Source organism: Castanea sativa, chromosome 11, assembly GCF_040712315.1.
Source record: "Castanea sativa cultivar Marrone di Chiusa Pesio chromosome 11, ASM4071231v1".
Lineage (NCBI taxonomy): Eukaryota > Viridiplantae > Streptophyta > Magnoliopsida > Fagales > Fagaceae > Castanea > Castanea sativa.
Window position 1 is genome coordinate 38,098,864 of NC_134023.1, and position 20,259 is coordinate 38,119,122.

Below are 20,259 nucleotides of genomic sequence, written 5' to 3' on the forward strand. Positions count from 1 at the left end.
CTCAGCACAAAACCTTAGGCGCACAAAGTCGCAACAACTTCTTAGTATGCCTATCTCTTTGAAGTGTGGTAGAGATGCAAAATTCAGCATTCTCAAGCAATTTCTTGAACAGTTTTCTTCATTCTTCAAAATGGATATTCAATACACTTTTGAACATTGAAAACTCAGACTCTAAATACATATAAAGTACATTTTGGAGTAGATTTTTCAACACATACAAATAATGAACCTAACACCATGTTATGCTCCTAAACACATAAGTCGAAACTGTATCTTTTGTCCGCTCTAATCTTGGATCATAGCTCTTGATCATTTTAAGAATTTATCAAATCATTCTTTCAGCTAAGGACTTTTAAAGATGACCAATACTATTTGTTTCATAAAATTCTTTAAATTCATTTTATCTGAATTTGCCATTCTATCGAATCACAAGGTCTTAATTTCACAACTACTATAACTATCCACAACAGTTTAAACTTTTTAAATAATTTTAAAATCCTCATAATTCTATTTTAGAAAAAAAAAATAATCTTTTTGACTAAAATCATCAATAAAGAGAAGAAAATAGTTATTTGTACACAGCAATGATGGTTTCGGTCCACACACATCGCTATGAACAAGCTACAGTGGCTCAGTTTCTCTCTAAAAGCTATTTCTTGATTGCTTAACAATTATACATCTCTCACCATCTTATTTTTCACCATAAATTGTAAGTCCAGAAAAATTTAAATGTCATCGGCACCTTGATTATCACATTGTTTCCGTGGTCCCTAACCAACAACAATCCTTCAAGAGAATATCAGTCTTTTTTCAAAAGTTGGTTGTTAAGACCTTCCTTAAGGTCTTGGTGGTTTGCTGTTTAGGTAATGGAAATTGTAGTGGTTCTTTAGAGGGAACCGAACCCCCAGAGATTAAGAGGGAGAATGAGAGAATTTAGAGACTTGGAAGAGAATTCACTGAAGTTATTTATTGCTTAACTTCCATGATTACAAGAACTAGCCTCTTATACTCAAGGTTTGGTTAGAAACAACTTCTTCTAGTGTACTAACTATCGTAACTAACTCTATCTTTCTCCTAACAGCCATCTAACTACTATTATAGCTCATACTAGCACATGTCCTAATTCAAATACGCATGTGACCTAACTGAAATAAGCATGTGCGGATTACAATTAACCAGATGCCACGAACTGCACATTAACTACATGCTGTTATTGACCTGATACTGCTGTTGCACTACTTGCTGCTGCACTGAGCTTGCTACAACAATTACTCTATAGCAATTTTCCAATCAGTTCATTCTTGACATTTGGCCTAGTCTTAAATAATAGTTTTCAAACTGAGCATATAAATATATAATAGACATCAGAAATAAATTGGTGATCTATATTTTTTAAGCAGATATGAACCTTTACTTTTTGTTTCAAAGGAACTTTATTTGAATTATTGAAACTTTGAAAGTAACATTTGCAGTTACTGGTTAATCAAAATCTAAAAAAAGCATTTTACTCCTTTGTACACTAACAACAAAGTTGACTCCACTTCTTTTTCTCTTTATTTTTTATTTTTTATGTCCATATCTTCAATATATATATTAACTGAAGGATGGCCTGAGAGAGGGGTTATTCTTGGATTTAGAATTTCATGATATATATATATATATATATATATATATATATATATATATATATATATATATATATATATATATACAAAAAAAAAAAACTTTGACCCCATAAAATTAATTTGGCTTTGACATTGCCCCTAGCTCTCTTTGTATACTACTTAATTTTTCATTTATTCAACCTTTCACATTTATGTAGATTTGATTCCTAAACACTAATCTTCATAAATATCGTGTTAATAAGAATCATTTTTAATCTCTTATAGATTTTTTCCCTCAAGTTTCACCATACTTTATAGAAATGTTTTAATCTCTTATAGATTTTTAATATTGCACTTGCTTTGACACGGTATAGCTCTTGTCAGTACAAAATCCAATGTCTCTAGGTATTTAATTAGTATTTAAATTCAGAATCAACAAAAATATCAACTGATAGTTGACATGTAGATCTCAGAATGGTTTCGTTTCATTTCATTCTCTGAAAAAAAATAAATAAATAAATTCTCTGAAAAAATAAATAAATAATCAAACAAAGTTTGGCAGGAGAAAGTGACAAAAAGGGAAACATTGATGACGGCGTTGAGATTTATATGGACTTATACAAAGCTTTGCAAATTGGTGATTGGAATGCTGCCAAGGAGTTCCTTAAGCGCCATCCGAATGCAATAAGTGCAAAAATCACAGTTAGGGACAAGACCGCACTTCATGTTGCTGCTGAAGCTGGACATGTGCATATAGTGGAGGAGTTGGTAAATCAAATGTCTGCAGAAAATTTGGAAATAAAAGATGACTTTGGTTTCACAGCTCTAGCTTCGGCAACTTATAATGGAAACTACCGTATGGCAGAATGCATGCTTGGAAAGAATGAGAACTTGATCAGTATTCAAGAAACAACTGGAAATATTCCAGTTGTTCTGGCTCTTTGCAACGGGCATTTAAAATTGGGTCGTTATCTCTATTTGCACACTCCGCTAGAAATTCTAAAGCCAGAAAATGGCAGCATGGGGGCTACAGTTGTTAGCGAGGCAATATATAACAAAGCTTTGGGTAAGAATTAACTCTTCGTCTTAACTATCCATTGGGTGTTATAAAATATTCAAAATTTTCGCAATATAATTCTGTACGATTGATTAATTTATGTGTCCATATGGTACAACACAATATAGATATTGCTTTGGATTTAGTCAAGCGTTGTCCACAATTGGTTGTTGCTGAAGACATAGATGGTGAGTCCCCTTTTTATGCACTGGCTTGTATGCCTGATTATTTCCTAAGTGGAAATCAGCTCGTATTTTGGAAACGATGGATCTATTCCGGTTAGTACCATCCCTTTTACTCCACTCTTATTTTTCGTTGACTTGTTTTAGTATTATGCAAATAATGGATGAATTTAATTTCATTATATAAATGTGAATTATGTGATGATATCCCTTAAAAAAAAAAATATCTATGAAAAAGGGGGCCCTTGAGGCCCAAACCCATATCCTTCGTTTGTAGATCCAATATAGCCCAAAAGAGAAGAGTAGAGATGGTGCAAGGCTCTAAGCATTACAAGAGGCCCATTTGACAAATATATTTAATTTTATTAAGGATTTTTTAGGTACAACATGGAATAATAGTTTTTGTTTATTTAAGAAGGGGAGGGGGAGCGGGGGTGCTTGTATCATCCAATAATGGTTTGAAATTTGGAATATCATATATTTTCATTCTTTCATATCTAAATTTACAAATTCTATGTTTTTTTTTTTTCTCATATTGTGATAGTTATAATAGAAATGAGAAATTTGAACTTTAGATGCCTCTATTAGAAGCATAAAGAGGTGCTCCACGTGCTTCATAGCTTAACTAGTTTGCACCTTCTCACCTAGATACACCAAGGTTCAAACTTCCCCTCTCTCGTTATAACTATTGAATTTTTATTAAAAAAAGAAAAATAAATAAATATGTGCCAATTGAATAATAAAAATCTTGACAGTTAAACAAAACATATCTATAGGTTGTAACACCCAACATTATTAATACTACATCGGATAACACATGTACGGGTCTGTTTGAGATTCGCTTATTTTGTTGAAATTGAAAACTTTTTACTGAAAGTACCGTAAATAAATTAAAGGTAAAAATCAGTTGAAATAGTACAATGGGACTCGTGAATAATACCAAAACGTGCAATGGGCCCATGAATAGTAGCAAAAATAAGCTGGTTTTTTAATTTGGAGCCAAACGCAAATGTAGTGGTACTATACTACCATTTTGATGTAATGAAAATTATTTTTCTCAATTAAAATATGAATAAATTCTAGAATATCCATGTGATTCGTAAGCCTAAATACAAAATAATATTTCAAAAAAATTAAGTTAAGATTAACAGTCTTAAACATTATTCGAAATTTAAAAAAAAAGAAGTAAGATTTTACGTTGATAACTTGATCTCTTCGATAGCATTGGCAATGAAAAATAAGTATATCAAAATATGAATTTTGACATGCTTATGGAAAAAACATGCAAGAATTAAAAAAATTAAGAGGATCTTTGTAAGATATTATTTCTATAAGAGACTATTTTTATAGTCGGTAATTGCGTGGATCTATTTTTGATATAGATAATCCTAATTTAATATTTTATGAATGACCCAATTGAACTAAAAGACTCTTAGCATATGACCAGTCATATTTTAAATTCGTTAGAATTCTTAGAAAATCGTTGCAATTAAAGGAATTCAAGTGAAATGACGTCATTTTCACTATTATAGTATACATATGCTTATGCAAATTACTGGTTAACTAATTATGAAAGCTATAGAATATATTTTAACAAAATATTTGAAATTAAAAAATTAAATAGATAATAGAATTATAAGGTTTAAAATATATTTTTTCCAAATTATTTAAATAATATAATGTGTAAGTTTAGCTTTTATCAAAACCAAGAATTATTGTAGATTGTAATTTATAATAAATGGTGTAGCTTCTACAAAATTCCTGATATATTTTGATTATTAAATTTTAATTGGAGTCGTTTTTTTTCTTTTTTTTTTTTTAATTTCTTCAAATGTAGGTGGAATTTAATTTATAAAAATCTATCTTAATAATTTTAATTTTATAGTGTGGTATATTGAGAAAGCACATCCTACGACAAAGGATAATACTTAAGTCAAGTCACATAGCACAAGCACAATGCCCAATTTTTATTATTAATACAAAAAATTATTATAAATGATCAAAATAAATTAAAATAAATAATTATTTTTTTAGATATAAAGAAATTTTTTATAATAGAATTTTAATAAGAAAAGCATTTCTAAACTTCTTAAAGCTTTGATTATAGAGTTTCTATAATTTTAATGTGCTTATAGTGTGTGCACATAGTGAAAGTATATTTTATGACGTGTAACATTTACATTAAACCAAAATCATATTGCACAAGAATAATGTGTATGACCCAACTTAAATCAATGTTGAAAAAAAAAAAAACTTCTAGTCATATATAACATTCTAATAATTTACTACTTTTAGATATAAAAAAGAAAGTGACAGAAAATGTGAGTCAGCACATACAGAATATAACTAAGATTTATTATAAATTAGCTTGTTTATATCTTAACCTTGTAATTATATTACTTTAAGAAAATTTAGATAAATATATTACTTAAACAGGTGATTCTCAAAATAATAATAATAATAATAATAATAATAATAATATTCACTTAGAAAGTTATATTAATATGTCCGTTTGATTTGCTTATTCCTAGTAACTTATTTACATAGTATTTATAAAAAAGATATAATTTTTGGTAACCTTTATATTAAACTAGTATGTAAATCGTGCTTGCACACGGGAATGATGAATTGTAGTTGTGCTGTTGATGTTAGCTTGAGTTATTAAATATATATGACATAGTTTGATCAGGACATTTAAGAGTACTAAAATAGTTTTTCCTTACAATTTTCATGATATTGGTTACACCAATTTTCTTGTTAAATTGTTATTACGTATATGATTTTGAAAATCACTATTGGATATTACATATACAATATCAATTCATAATTATTGTCTGCGAAATTCTACTAAATACAACACAAAATAAAACAATAAATTGGTCAAATAGTATCTTCTAAATTGAAATGGTATGTGTATGAGATCGTTCAGCACAATTACAGTTTGTTGCATTCAATATCTTCGTACACAAAATATCTGAATAAAAACGGTATAAAAAAATATGAAACCGCTTGCATGACTTTAACCCTTGAACTTGAAACTTTGTTTCTTGAAGCATTAAACACATCCTAGATTTACCCAAATACAGGCAAAGTACGTTTTGTATGTTATATATACAAAAGAAGTATCTATTGAGGTTTAAAAGAGCTCATCCAATAGAAGTGTTGTTCGTACAAAAGAAGTATCTATTGAGATACTTCTTTTGTATTTATAAACCTTAATAGAAGTGCTGTTCAATAAAGCACGAAGTCCTGTTCATCCAATCCGTGAATGTATGTTTGGGCTTTTTTTTTTCTCACAATCCTAAAAATTTATAAAGATTATTTTAAGGGTCGTCATAGGTAGCACGGTTGCACAAGAGCACAATTCTACAAGTGTAAAGAGAAGTGTAACCGAAAATCTAGTTTGCCCTAGTTCATCTTGAAGAAGCTGTTGTGTTTGAATACCGTAGGGTTTTGTGACCAAGTAACTTCATGATTTTCATCGTATGATGAACTGAAGAACTTTATAGCCAACATCCTTCTCAAGTTGGTGATCAAGCCGCGTACTGGGATCTGTGCATCTATTGGTTAGTCACGTATTGGGAGTTGTGCAATATAAGGAGAGATTGTCACTATAGAACAAGTCCAATTGGGTATTGGGGTAAAGGTTCAACTGTAAGTTGGTATAAGGTACTGAGATTCCTTTACTTGTAACCGCTTGTTGTGATAATAGTGGATTCTCGGGAGTGGTGACCTTAAAATCACCTAGTGAGATTTTTGTCTCGGAGATTTTTCCCATTCGTAAACAAATCACCCTGTCAATTTATTTTTCGCTGCATATTTATTTAGTTGGTGATTTGTTTGTGTTGCCACGTACATTGTATGTTAATTTGATTAATTAATTAAACTTGGCTAATTAATCAATTAATCTATCACAAGGGGTCAATACGTTTTTGGCCTATCAACGTAAATGACTTATAAATTTGAATTGTTTTTAATTATATGATTAGGTGTTTATGGTTTATTTATATTAGACTTTTCATTTTCTACACTAAATTAACTCATTTAGCACAAAAATTAAAAAATTTAGATTAGATGGGACACGTGACACAAAATTAAACTCTAATTAAAATCTAATTTTTATATTGAATTAACATACTTGGTACAAAAATTTAAAATTTAGATTAGATGAGACACGTGGCGCAAAATTAGACTTTAATCGAATTCCAATTTGAAATCTATTTGGATTTTATTTCAGTTTTACCTATTTTTATTATATGTATATATATAGATGTGTTGTAAAAGGCTAAAGCTGCTTTTAGCACCAGCTTTTTACTGGTCTTTTGCTTAAACTTATTTATTGTTTGTGGGCCCATGCAAGTCCCACAAAGAACCCAAGCTTATTTTGGTTCAAGTTTAGGATTCTATGTTATATGAATTCTACTGCAAAGTTTTAGTCAAAAAGTTAGCTACAATCAACTATCTATGTTGTCTCATTTTATAAATTTTGCTTAAAATACCAAGTCTTCTTTTACCTATTGTTTGTCTACTGTTCCACATTACTCTTTTGCTACAGAACTTTCAGCAAAAAATCAATAAGCTTTTTTTATTTGTTTGTTTGTTTGTTTTAGTTTTTAGCTTTTAGTTACAATATTTTCAGCAAAAATCTTTCAACATCAACTTTTGAATTTTTTAGGTTTTAGCTTTTAGCTACAAAATTTTTAGCAAAAATCTTTTAACAAAAAACTAGATAAGTTGTTATTATAAAACAGACACTAAAAACTTCTTTATTTCAAAAAAAGATAAAAGTTGGATTATTTGCAAAAAATTTGAGACAAAATAATTTGTCTATATTTGCCATATACGTAAATGGGTAACGTCATTGGACTTTATTAATTTTAACTAATTTTAAGAGATATATGTCTTATCTATAAATTTATTGAATTAGTTTTATACCAAAAACAATTCCAATAGTACATGTTAAAATGGGTAACATTTAGGCCAAAAGTCTTATAGTTTTGACTTGTACCTTCTTATATTTCCAAAAAAGGCAATTAGGATTTAAACTTCCCTCCAAACTATTAAATTATACATAAACAAATAAAAATTAAAAATAAAATGGGTAACACCTAACACCCCACAAATGTTAATGGCGCGTTCCTACCAGTACCACAACTATAATGTAAGTCCCTTACTTAAAGATTTTAATATTATTTATGGTATTACTTTTGTTTCCAAATTTCCAATATTTAAAGTGTGTCTATCAATTGTTTGAAGAAATCATTCCCCATTAATCCAATTCGTAGTTTTCTTGATTTTATATGTGTTGCCTTTTGAACGTCGCTAGTAATCTAAGATAAGGGTTAAATTTGTTGTAAACAAACTGAAGTCATGATTCTAGTTCATTTTGGGGGTGTATAAAACTGTGTAAAATAATTTGTATGTAATAAACATTACTCCTAGATAAAGCCAAATTGCAATAGTTAGCGAAGTTTGAATTATATAATTATGCATGTGTATATTTTTTTTTCTAGGTATTCATATTCAATCGGGTGGTCCCATCAATGATATTCGTTTGAACATTCAAAAACCTGCGAGAAATGGAAGCCGAAGTAATGGTAAAGAAATTATTGGATCAGGTTTGTCACTATACAAATTTCATTTTCTCAAGATTTGGGTTATAAGAGCATTCGCAATAGTGGTGCTAAAATAGCTATAAAAGCTATTTTAGCACCCAATACACTAAAAATACCCACAACTTCAAAGATATTATACTTAAAATTTTTTAACTCTCAACTACAATAAACTGCCATCTTTGGAAGCTGACTGTAGTTGGAAGTTAAACACACAAATAATGTTGTTTATTTGGTTCATGCGTGCTACTGCTCTTTCCTTTATTTTCTCTCTTTTTGTTTCTCCTCTATTTCTAATTTTCTATCACCCACGCCTTCTTGCCTAGCCTCTCCTCTTCTCCCTCTTGACAGAAATCAACTTTCTCACTCTATCTTGTCCCTCTCTCCTTTCTTGGGTTTGCTTGTGGCAGTTGGGTTGGGTTCTGATCAGATTTACGATGGTCTAATTTGTGCTTTGGTGGTCCGATCGGATTTATGGCGGTTTGATATGTGCTTCAGTGGGGCTTTGTGGGTCTTATTGATTTTGGTTTTTGTTTTTCTTTTCCTGGATGATGGTGGTGATGCAGTTGTGGGTTTGTGATTTGGTTGCGATTTTGGTGGTTAAGGTTGAGGTTCTGGGTGGTGGTGACAGTGGCAGTGGTTGTTATGGTTGTGGTGGTTGTTGAATGGGTTTTGTGTTCAATGAGTTGTGATTTTTTTTTCGCTGGTGGTTGGTGGTTGAGTGGGTTTTGTAGCTAGTGGGTTGTAGTGATTTGTGGCTGTGGTTTTTTTTTTTGGGTTTTCGGTGGTGGTGACTAGTGGTGGCTAGCGGTGGGTGTGGTTGTGGGTTTGCTAGGTTTAGAGCATTTGTTCATCCCAACCCTTTTGTATGAGAGAGAGTGCCTTAATCTAGAGAAACAAAACTCTTTATCCTTTCTTCTCCTTTTCTCTCACAAATGACATATCCTCGAGAGAAATTTGTAACCTTCACCTCCATCACTAAACCTTGAGTGTTGTGAGTTTGTTGAAGGGATGGAAACTTAATGAAGCCAAATTTAATCCAAATCCTTTGTTATTTTCCGTTTTCGACTCAACGGTGGTGACTCCAATGAGCTAGATGAAGAAAAGACTTGGCGAAGTTGGTTGCTAGCTGGAGCTTGGATGGCTCAAGTACATAGGGAGATATAGGCTTGAAGGGTTTATAGACATCCATGTACTACACTATTTATGCTAGTGGAGATTTTCGATGGGTGTTCGGTGTGGGCACCCCAAAATTTCTTTTGGTTGGTACCACATGGGGTCCTTGGCAATGTGACTCTTGTGTGCTTGTGTCTCTAGAGTGGGGGGGGGGGGTATGTGAGTCCCTTTTTCTTATTTTTAATTTAGGAGTCACCACCAACCATTGGTTTTGTATTAGGTGTGATTGGTCACCTATGTGTCTAATTTGTTTTAGGTTACGTAATTAACTAAACCAAATTTTAAGGGCTCATTAATTAAGGCAAACCAAAAAGTCTCGAACCGAAGGTCATGGACTCAGAAGTTTGGTTACGTGTGGGGAAGGTGTTAGGCACTTCACAACGGCTATTCGAAGATAATATCTCATTTTAATTTATTTCAAATGTTATCTTTTTGTGTAGAAATAGAACACTTGGCATTTTGATTTTTGAAAAAAGAATTTTACAAACAATATATACATATATACATGTGAGTAATTATTTATTTATAATTAGCAGGTGAATATTAATTTCAATAAATATTTACAAACAAGCATGTGAGGTATATATATAGATAGCATGTGTGAGGATATACAAGAACAACCATATGAGTAGAATATTTAATACATAGGTAGCGTGTGAGTACTAGCTATTATAAATAAACAAACTACAACACACACAAAAAAAAAAAAAAGAGTTGGAAGAGTGCATCTTGCTATCATCCACCATTTTCTCATTTTTGTCATGCAAAAAAAGATGACATATAAAATTCATTGGTGCCAAAGAAAGTGATAGGGTCAATGTAAGCTTAAACGGTGTTCAAGGACTCAAGGGAATGAACCATGAATACAAATCTTTAACTTTAACTATTCTAAGAAAAGCTTGAGATTAGAATGTATGAAAAAACGTTTACCACGTTAACTTTTTATTGTTTTGAAAAATAACTTTTTTTTTTTTGGAAAAGTTTTTATATTGGAGTTTTGAGAAAAAAAAACCTTTATTTTTTGAAGGAATTTCCAATGTGGTAAAGACTATTTATTCTTATTTTTTTAGAAAAATTCTCTCTTATTTTCATATTAAAAAAAAAAAAAGGAAAGAAAGTTTTTGAAAAATTCATTTTTTGAAAACATTTTCCAATGTGGTAAAAACCAATTTTTTGGAAACCCATTTTTTGAGTTATTATTATTTTTAATTAAAGGGAGGGGAAAACATTTTTTGAGGGGAAATATAACGGGGTAAAAACATTTATTAACATAGTAAAAAAAACATTTTCCCGTTTTTCTTTGCAAAAAATTCGGATTCCCTTTAGGAGGGAAGAGAAAAACAATTTTTTTGAGACAACTGTTTTCAAAACACTTTTTTTTTTAACGTGGTAAGAACTTTTTTTTTTTAAACAGATTTTTTTTAGAGAAACATTTTTTTAGAACACCTTCTTTAAATTTTTAAAAAAAGAATGAAGGGAGTTTTTTTGGAAACTTTTTTGAAAGGAAGAGATTGTTTTTAGCAAAGCATTTTTTGGAAAAACTCTAATTTTTTTTTTTTATAGAAAACTTCAACATTCTTTTTGAAAATGGTGAAAAGGATTTTGAGAAGCACTTCCTTAGAATAGTTGTGTAAAGAAGTTGTTTTGCCCAAGTATATTTATTTTATGGCGACATTATTGATGAGAAAAATAAGAGGACAACAATAATAAAGTGCAGAAAATAAATTGAAAGGAAAGTAAAGTGCAAAAATTTAAATGACATAAAGGTTGATTGAAGTATTGTAAAGGTTGATTAAAGAGTTTCTTTTTTTGTCTCTCTTAAATAGGTTAATCTCTTTCAAGCGTCATGGGCCCTTCATCATAAAGAAATGGGAGTTTTGAACCATCAACCATTCTTATTAGACATACCCATATTGTGCTCTAATGGAGGTTTAAAAGCCATTTAAGAGAGAGGGAGTATAAAATCTTTTTTTTTTTTTTTATTTATAAATATTTCGGTGTCTAGATAAATATATATATATAAAGACACACACATATATAAGCGCAATAAAGTAAAGGGGGATGGGGATTGTGCAAGAATATTAAACGGATGACATAAATTAAAAGGGGAGGGAATTGATTGAAAAATAAAATGGATGATGTAAGGACACAAAATTTAGCGGCCCAAACCCACTTAGAATAGTGAAGTTCGTACTACCCCACGAGGCCCAAACTAATAGATATTTGTTAAGAGAGAGTGGATAATACAAGTTGAGCTTAGTCCGAAGATTCAAACACGAAGGGAATGAACCGAAGTTAAAATTAAGTATATTGATGGTTCTTTACAAGCTCGCCCAAGGACGATGTTCTTATGTTAGAATATATACTATTCTCTCCCTTTCTTTCTATCATTGTTCTTGTTCTCATCCCTTTTCCTTTCTCTTTCTTATTTATCCCCTCATCTGGAAGTTCTCTTCCTTTATATACTGATAAGTACCTGTGTAGTTGTGTAATTGTGTAATTGAATAACGGCAATGCTTGGCAGTGAGGGTCGTTAGGGAGTTAGGTAGTTGGGATGGAGGGTTAGTTACTGATTAGTGTACTGATATGGATTGTATAAAGAGGGCAGGTTGTAATTGTAAAGGAACAAGCTTAATAAGATTGAATTACTCTCTCCCTCTCTCATTCTTTGTTCTTATCCCTATCTTCTTCTTAAGGATGTCCAGATCCCCTTGAAGAGATCTACCATAATTCATCAACCTTGTTAAACTCTCAAGGTTCTTAACATTTGGTATACTCCTCAGCTTCTTGCATCATAGCCCCCCATCTGCGATCCTCTAGGCCATCCTTAGGACACTTGTCCCATTAGATTTCTGTTGAAGGTGGTAGAAGGAGCTGCTTAGCTGTGAATTTACTGTTCAGGGGTCATTTCCTTATCAATGCAGTTGATAAAGCTGTTGCCAGCCATATAATGCGGAGGCAGTAGGTGAGCTTTCACAAGAAACTTCTTTCAACTACCTTGACTCTCTTTCTCAACGTCATTCTCTCCATTCGGAATTCTAAAAAGTATTTTGTCTCTTCCCATCCTATCCTCGGGTGAACCCACTCCTCGGGCTTAAAGTGCTTCCATCTGAAGAACGAATGATAGCCACAGTGGTTATATTCTTCCTCGGTCCTCGGGTCCCCATAGATGACATAAATATAAAGTAAGAAAAATAAAATCCTATATGCCTAGGTGGGATGAGATTTCTTCCCCCTAAGGGTTCTTCCCATACAAACCCTAGGAGATGGTCCAATACCCATCTAGGAAACAAGCACAATATCATAAACAAGCAATAGTAATATGGACATAAAGATAAAGAGAGATATTTACACAATAACAAAATAAACAGACAATATAAAGGAAAGCACTTCATATATAAATAAATATGATGTTTACAAGATAGTAAAAGGAAATGGGATGGGTGTAGTTATTAAGAAACTACCCCATCCCTACAAGCTTACCTACAAAATTACAAGTAAAAAAAGGAAAGAGGATCTTTTTTTGTGGTGGTTTTCCTAGAGAGGGGGAAAAGAATTTTTTTCAGAATTTCTAGGGTATTTTTCTAAGAATTTTTCCACTCTTACTCTATTTTTTCCTATTCTTCTCTCTTTTACTCCCTATTTTTTCTAAAAAATGAGGGGGTATTTATAGGGGATGAGAAAAATGGGGGACTAGCTAGGTGTAACATGTTACACCTGAGTTAGGATGATATATTGTCAATATAGTATATTTCAGTAGGGATTTTCTTTTCCTTTATTGTCCCATCGTCATTTGCAATTTTCTTTGGAGTGAATGGAATTAAAAATTGTTTTAAGAGAAAGCCAAGAGGTGGTCGATTGAGCAAGAGTTTAAAAATTAGACTTTTATTTAGAAAAGAAAAAGAAAAGAGTAGATATTGGAGACTAGGAGAAGAGAAACGATATTGGGCTTGAGAATAATGAGCATAGAGTGGAATTTGGCTTGGAATGAGAGCTACCACCACCACGTCCACAATTGAGCCTCTTTCTTAAGGAATTATCTAATGATCAAAACTAAGGACAATGCTGATGATGATTAGCTGAATTCGTCATCTCTTTCTCTCTCAAAATTTCTTTGAAATGGTGGTTTTAGTGGGAAAATGTGCCAATGTGGCAAAGTCCAGCACTTGCTTTCTCTCTTATGTGGGTTTGTTCTTGGTTTTTACACACTTCTAACTTTTTGATCTTCATATATTCATCTTTTTATTTATTTTTATGTTTATAACGATAAACTAATGAGGTGGGTTATGGAGGACTAACGAAAGCAATCTTAGATAGGTAAAGTGATGAAGTCCAAACCACAAATAGGCACTATTACAATGGGTCTAATCACAAGTTGGTTTACTCTAATAATATTTTTGTTTTCTTTTTGCTTTTCCTAAAGGTAAAGGAAGACGGTGAATAGTGGCGGTTGCGTGTAAACAAAGAGAGAAACAATTAAAAAAAATGTGAAAATACCATTTTAGTTCCTATATTTTGACCTTATTCCCATTTTGGTCCATACTTTTTAATTTTACCGCATTTAGACTCTAAAATCAATAAGTGATCTTGTTTGGTCCCTACCATCATCTCATTAACAGAAATTGTCTACGTGATAGACGGAGTGCATTGTTGGTACAGTAAATGCTAACGTAACCATTAAAATATTATTTAAAAAAATTTATATGGCATTTAAAAGATGCCATGTCTAAAATTTAATTAAAAAAACCAAAAGTAAAAACTTCTAATTTCTTAGTTTTAATTTAAATTGAATTTTTTTTTTAGTTCTAAAGATTAGGAAAAAATTGTCTACAGTAACTTTCACAATTTTTCTTTAACTTTCTTGGTAACCAAACACATTATTAGAACTCAATCCCATATTAACTTCCAGTAAAAAATTTGACCCAACTCATATTTTCCAAGCTCTCTCTCTCTCTACGGGCTGCTGAAGGTGAGCTTTCTCTCTCTCTCTCTCTCTCTCTCTAAATCCATGGCAAAAAATCCTCCTCTTTCTCTCTTTCTCTCACTCTCTCTAAATCCATGATTGAAAACCCAGCTCTCTCTTTCTCTCTCTAAACCCAAGTCAAAAACCCAACTCTCTTTCTCTCTCCAAATCTTGGCCAAAAACCCAGCTCTCTCTCTCTCTCTCTCTCTCTAAACCAATGGCCGAAAACCCAACTCTCTCTATATAAATCCATGGCCAATACCAACAGTGGCTTTCTCTCTAAACCCATGGACTAAATTGGTGGTGACTTTCGGACTTGGGGTTGGAGGTGGCGTGGATTGTCGTGTTTAAGGTTGTGTGGTTGTGTGGCTATTTGTGGTTTCTAATCTAGGGTTTGTTCATTGATTTGAGATTTGAGTTGTGTTTGATCTCTTAGAAAACATAGAAAAATATGGGTTGAGTTTTGTATTTGGTTGTGCATGGGGGCCGAAAATCTGGGTTTGAATTTTGTATTTTCGTGTTTAGTTTCAAAGCATAAGAAAATCATGTTGAATGTCTTTGTGTTTTGTAAATTTTTGTGGGCATGTCTTTCTATTTTGTAAATCTGAGTAATTTTATGGGTTTGATTGCTAAGAAAATGCAAGAAAAAAAAATCCATATTTTTTAACTTTATGGGCATGGTTAGTTGGGGAAGAAAATGAAGAACATGATTTATTGGCAAGAACACATGTTCTGAGTTCCTCATGTTCTTTAGAAAAAAAGGAAAAAAAAAAATTAATTCCTTTTTTTTTTTTTTAAATAAGAAGCTTAGAATTTATTATTATTATTATTTTTATCTGATGTGGGGGTTTTTTTTTTTAAATTAAATTGTTGACGAGGAATTTTTTAAATTCTAAATAAATTTTTTAAATATTATTTTAATGGTCACATTAGTATTTACTATGCCAATAGTGGACTTCATCTACTATGTAGATAGTTTTCGTTAGTAAGATGATGGTAGGAACCAAAACGATATTGTTTTTTTTTAATTTTATTTTAGGTACTAAATATGGTAAAATTAAAAAGTAGGATTAAAATAATGAAATTTAAATTTTAGTACTTAAATGGAAATTAGGATTAAAATTTAGGGTTTTACATATATAATGCTTTCCTCACCTGTTCTTTTTATAGTACGTAATAATTTTCAAATACATAATTAAGCAAGGGTTTTACATTGCAGGGATACATTCGTTGAGCCAGCTAATTTCAAATCTCCAAACTCTCTTGGGTATTGTACTTCACAACTCAGTTTATTATATTTCCTTAAGTTCAATAAATTAGATCATATAATTATTTTGAATTATATTATTTTAAAAATCATAACATTATTTATGTTTTATCAGTTAACATAAATGGAAACCTATAAACCTAAAAAACTGGTATCTAAGTTTTTTTTATATTAAGTGTTTGACAATTCATATAATCACATCAACTAAGAATTGTTTCACGTTTGTAGGTTTTTCTTTTGAAAACCCTACGACGGTGAAACAACTTGTCTGTCTCTTACACATACCATCTTTTCCCCAGTTTTTGGTGGAATCTTTATTGTTTTTTTCTCTCTTAGTTTTTTGTCTATGCACACTAGGGACGACCTTCAAGGGAGATGGGCGAAGTTGTCACTCAATACAAAGGAAACCCAAACGGTAAACCTTTCTACTAATGTTGTGGAAAATAGTAGGGTTTTGGTGGCTAAGTTTTTTTTTACCAAACAGAGAATTAATCTAGAAGCTATTATGAGAATGCTAAAGATCATGTGGAGGTATGGGGGAAGTTTTAATATTCGCGACCTTGGGAACAATACAGTTATGCTTTTATTTAATGATGAAGATGACCCAAAGCGTATATTGATGTAGGGACCATGGTCTTTCCATAAATACATGGTTGGCTTATTTCATCCAGGTGAAGCTGCAATAGTGGAGGATACTAGGTTTGATGGAGCATCCTTTTGGGTTGTGGGCTACAGATTAGATGTATGACAAGGGAGAATGCTGAGGTCATTGGAAGCACTTTGGGCAAGGTTGAATTCGTTAAGGAATCTGCCAAAGGTGATTGTCGTGGACGTTGTATGCAAGTCGGGATCAATATCAACATTACGCAACCATTGTGTAAAGGTCGACTAGTGAATATAGGAGGTCCTAAACCACAATGGATCTCGTTTAAATATGAACGCATGTCGATTTTATGCTATTGGTGTGGGATCATGAACCATGATGAGAAGGATTGAAGCTATGGGTGAGTAGCCTAGGTACTTTATAGAAGGAAGAACAACAATATGGGGCTTGGATGCATGCCACCATAGAGAGGTTTCAAGTACACCATGTTGTGAAGAATAAGGAAGATTACCATCGAGAAACATTTGAATCTCACTGTACATGCAAGTTAGATTGTCAAGCTTGTAAAGAAAGTGAGCTATAGATCTAACAGTACATTTTAGCATGGTTTTAAAAACCGGAACGGACAAAGAACTGGAAAATAGACTGATTACTGGTTTTATGGTTTGACTAGGGTTGGACTGATGGTCGAACCAATGATGTCATAATTAATATTATTTAAATATTTAAATAATTTTTATATGAATTTTGAATTTTAATAACTTATTTTAAGAAAATATAAGATATAGATTTTTTTTTCTTTTTTTGCATGCTACCTTTTTTTTCTAGTCCGTAATTATTGACAAAAAAAGAATAATCTACTATGAAGGTTTCATATATTTATTTTTATAAATAATAGTCTAACTTTAACTATTTATCTATTAAAAAAAAAATTTACCCTCCCCCCCCCAAAAGTCAGGTGACTAGACATTAGACAACTCACTGACTTACCAATTATTATGACCAATCCACTTTCCCACTATCTCACTCCCAGCCACACACGTGTACCCTTCTTTAATGATTTTGTTTTTTATTTTCCCCTCATAAATCTAGCACCCCACACAGTTTACTATCAAAAACTTTTTTTTTTTTTTTCAGTTCTTAGTATTTTGTCCTCCAGTACCTCCATCCCTCTGTGTGTGTGTGTGGAAGTTAGATCTCCATTAGATCCTCTCATTCCTTGTCTCACCGAAGAGCTGGGGATACCTCATACTAGTCCAAGAGGCTTGTTTCAACACCAAGCATGAGCATTCTGTAATTTTCTCACTCTCAAGCCTAGTAGATTTGAGAAAAAAGAAGATTTTTTGAGCGAAAAATCTGTCCTTACCCACTTAAACCAGCAGATATGAGAAAAAATAAGATTTTTTTGCAAAATAAAGCTCCATTTTAGATCTCTTTCATCAATTTCGCAAAACCGGTTCAACCATTTCGGTTTTCGGTTTTCCCAGTTGAACCAAAGGTTACTGGCTAAATCCAGTTTTTCTTACATTTTTGGTTTTTAAGCATAACTGGACCAGATTATTATCTGGTTTCTAGTTGAACCAGCTGGTCCGATCTGGTTTTTAAAACTATGCATTTTAATATAAAAGCTAATGAACAATAAAAATGAGAACTTTAACATCTAAAGATTGTAAAGGCAGAACAAGGAAAGTAAAGAAGGCGTGTGACATATGTGGAAAACTGTTAGGAAGGGATGAAAAACCATGGTCAGTGAAGGACAAAATATCCTTCACTCTTTAAAGCTTTCTATAATGTGATGTTCTTCCCAAAGTTTAAGGTTTTACACATGGTGATGTTCTTCCCAAAAAGCCTCTCTTTTTCTCACTTTACTACCCAAATTTCTACCTCTCTCTATCTTTTTGTCTCTTTCCCTAATTTCTCAACATGTTCCTCTTATAGTAGGAGGAATGTTGTTAGGTACATAAAAACATGTTCCTCTTATACTATGGTTCGAAATTTTTGGTGGGGGCAAATGGATGGAAAAACTAAGATGACATGGCTTAGTTGGGATAAGGTTTGTACACCAAAGGAGGAGGGTGGCTTAGTCTTTCGTGATCTTAAAGCTTTTAATCTTGCATTTTTAGCCAAACAGGGGTGGCGATTTCAGACAAATATGTCATCACTGGTCCATAGAGTTTTAAAAGCTCGTTATTTCCCGGAGAGTGTCTTCCTTGGGGCTGCACTAGGATCTTGACCTTTTGCTTGGAGGAGCATAATGGCAACACAAAAAATTGTCAAATAAGGCTGTAGATGGCAGGTGGGGAATGGAGCATCGGTTGGCATTTGGACTGATAAATGGTTACCTAAACCATCCACTTTAAAAGTGATCTTTCCACCAAATAATACCTATGAACTTTACAGAGTTAGTGACCTCAATGAGCCCTTGAAGTGTGAATGGCAAGCAGATTTGGTGAGGCAAATTTTTCTCCCACCCAATGTCCAATCCATTCTAAGCATATTTTCAAGTTCTTGTTTGCCACGAGACCGGCTTAGTTGACATGGGGGCAAATTCATAGAAAAACTAAGATGACATGGCTTAGTTGGGATAAGGTTTGTACACTGAAGGAGGAGGGTGGCTTAGGCTTCTGTGATCTTAACGCTTTTAATCTTGCACTTTTAGCCAATCAGGAATGGCGACTTCAGAGAAATACGTCATCACTGGTCCATAGAGTTTTAAAAGCTCGTTATTTCCCGAATAGTGACTTCCTTGGGGCTGCACTAGGATCTCAACCTTCTTTTGCTTGGAGGAGCATAATGGCAACGCAAAAAATTGTCAAACAAGGCTGTAGATGGCAGGTGGGGAATGGAGCATCGGTTGGCATTTGGACTAATAAATGGTTACCTAAACCATCCACTTTCAAAGTGATCTCTTCGCCAAATAATACCTTTGAACTTTCTAGAGTTAGTGACCTCATTGATCCCCTGAAGTTTGAATGGCAAACAGATTTGGTGAGGCAAATTTTTCTCCCACCCAATGTCCAATCCATTCTACGCATATTTTTAAGTTCTTGTTTGCGGCATACACTCCAAAAGAGAAATTCACAGTTCGTAGTGCTTATAAAATTGCTTTGGATGAAGCCATAAATAGCGGGGTGGGTGAACCTTCAAATGGTGATACACAGAAAATTCTGGAGAAAAATTTGGAGCTTGAACATGCTGAATATGGTGAAGTCTTTTGCCTGGAGAGCGTGTCAAAATATACTTCCCACAAAAGCAAACTTATGCAGAATGTATGTGAAGCTTGTGGATTGGGAAAGAATCTAGTGGACATATTCTCTGGGAATGCGAGAAAGCTTGTGCAATATGGGCTAATTTCAGGGATTAGTTCTGATACACAGGGTATATGGTATTTGGAGTTCATGGATTTTGTGTGGTATTTGATCTTTGTCCAGCATGTTGGCAATAACATTTTGGAGATACTTCTCATGATAGCTTGGCGCATGTGGTTTAATAGAAATGTCGTAAGACACGGTCACTCTCGATAATCTACAGAAGAAGTGATCCAGTTAGCTCAATTTTTGCTAAATGAATTTCAAATAGCAAACCATACTATTTTACAGGTATAGGACAACTCAAATGATCCATGGACATTGCCTCTAGCTCCGAATTATAAGGTTAATGTGGACGATGCAGTTTTTGCTCAGAGTCAGTAGGCTGGTGTCAGGGTGGTGATTAGCGACCATTTTGGGAGGGTTACAGCAGCACTAAGCAAAATAGTCCACCAGCCACTGGGACCTTTAGAGATAGCGGCCAAG

The 20,259-nt window shown here is 32.7% G+C and overlaps 1 protein-coding gene and 1 long non-coding RNA gene across 2 annotated transcripts in view; both read left to right on the top strand.

Moving 5' to 3' along the window:
* The window catches only part of LOC142617131 (uncharacterized), a 65,703-nt gene that overhangs the window by 6,829 nt on the left and 38,615 nt on the right, over positions 1 to 20,259 (top strand). The gene's annotated exons all lie outside the window — the stretch shown is intronic.
* LOC142615298 (uncharacterized) overlaps positions 1 to 20,259 on the top strand; it is a 32,076-nt gene that overhangs the window by 5,879 nt on the left and 5,938 nt on the right. The window contains exons 3-6 of the mRNA XM_075788035.1: positions 2,167 to 2,670; positions 2,790 to 2,939; positions 8,357 to 8,461; positions 15,814 to 15,861. Coding sequence (XP_075644150.1) covers positions 2,167 to 2,670; positions 2,790 to 2,939; positions 8,357 to 8,461; positions 15,814 to 15,861 — 807 coding nt within the window. The remainder of the gene's footprint in view (positions 1 to 2,166; positions 2,671 to 2,789; positions 2,940 to 8,356; positions 8,462 to 15,813; positions 15,862 to 20,259) is intronic.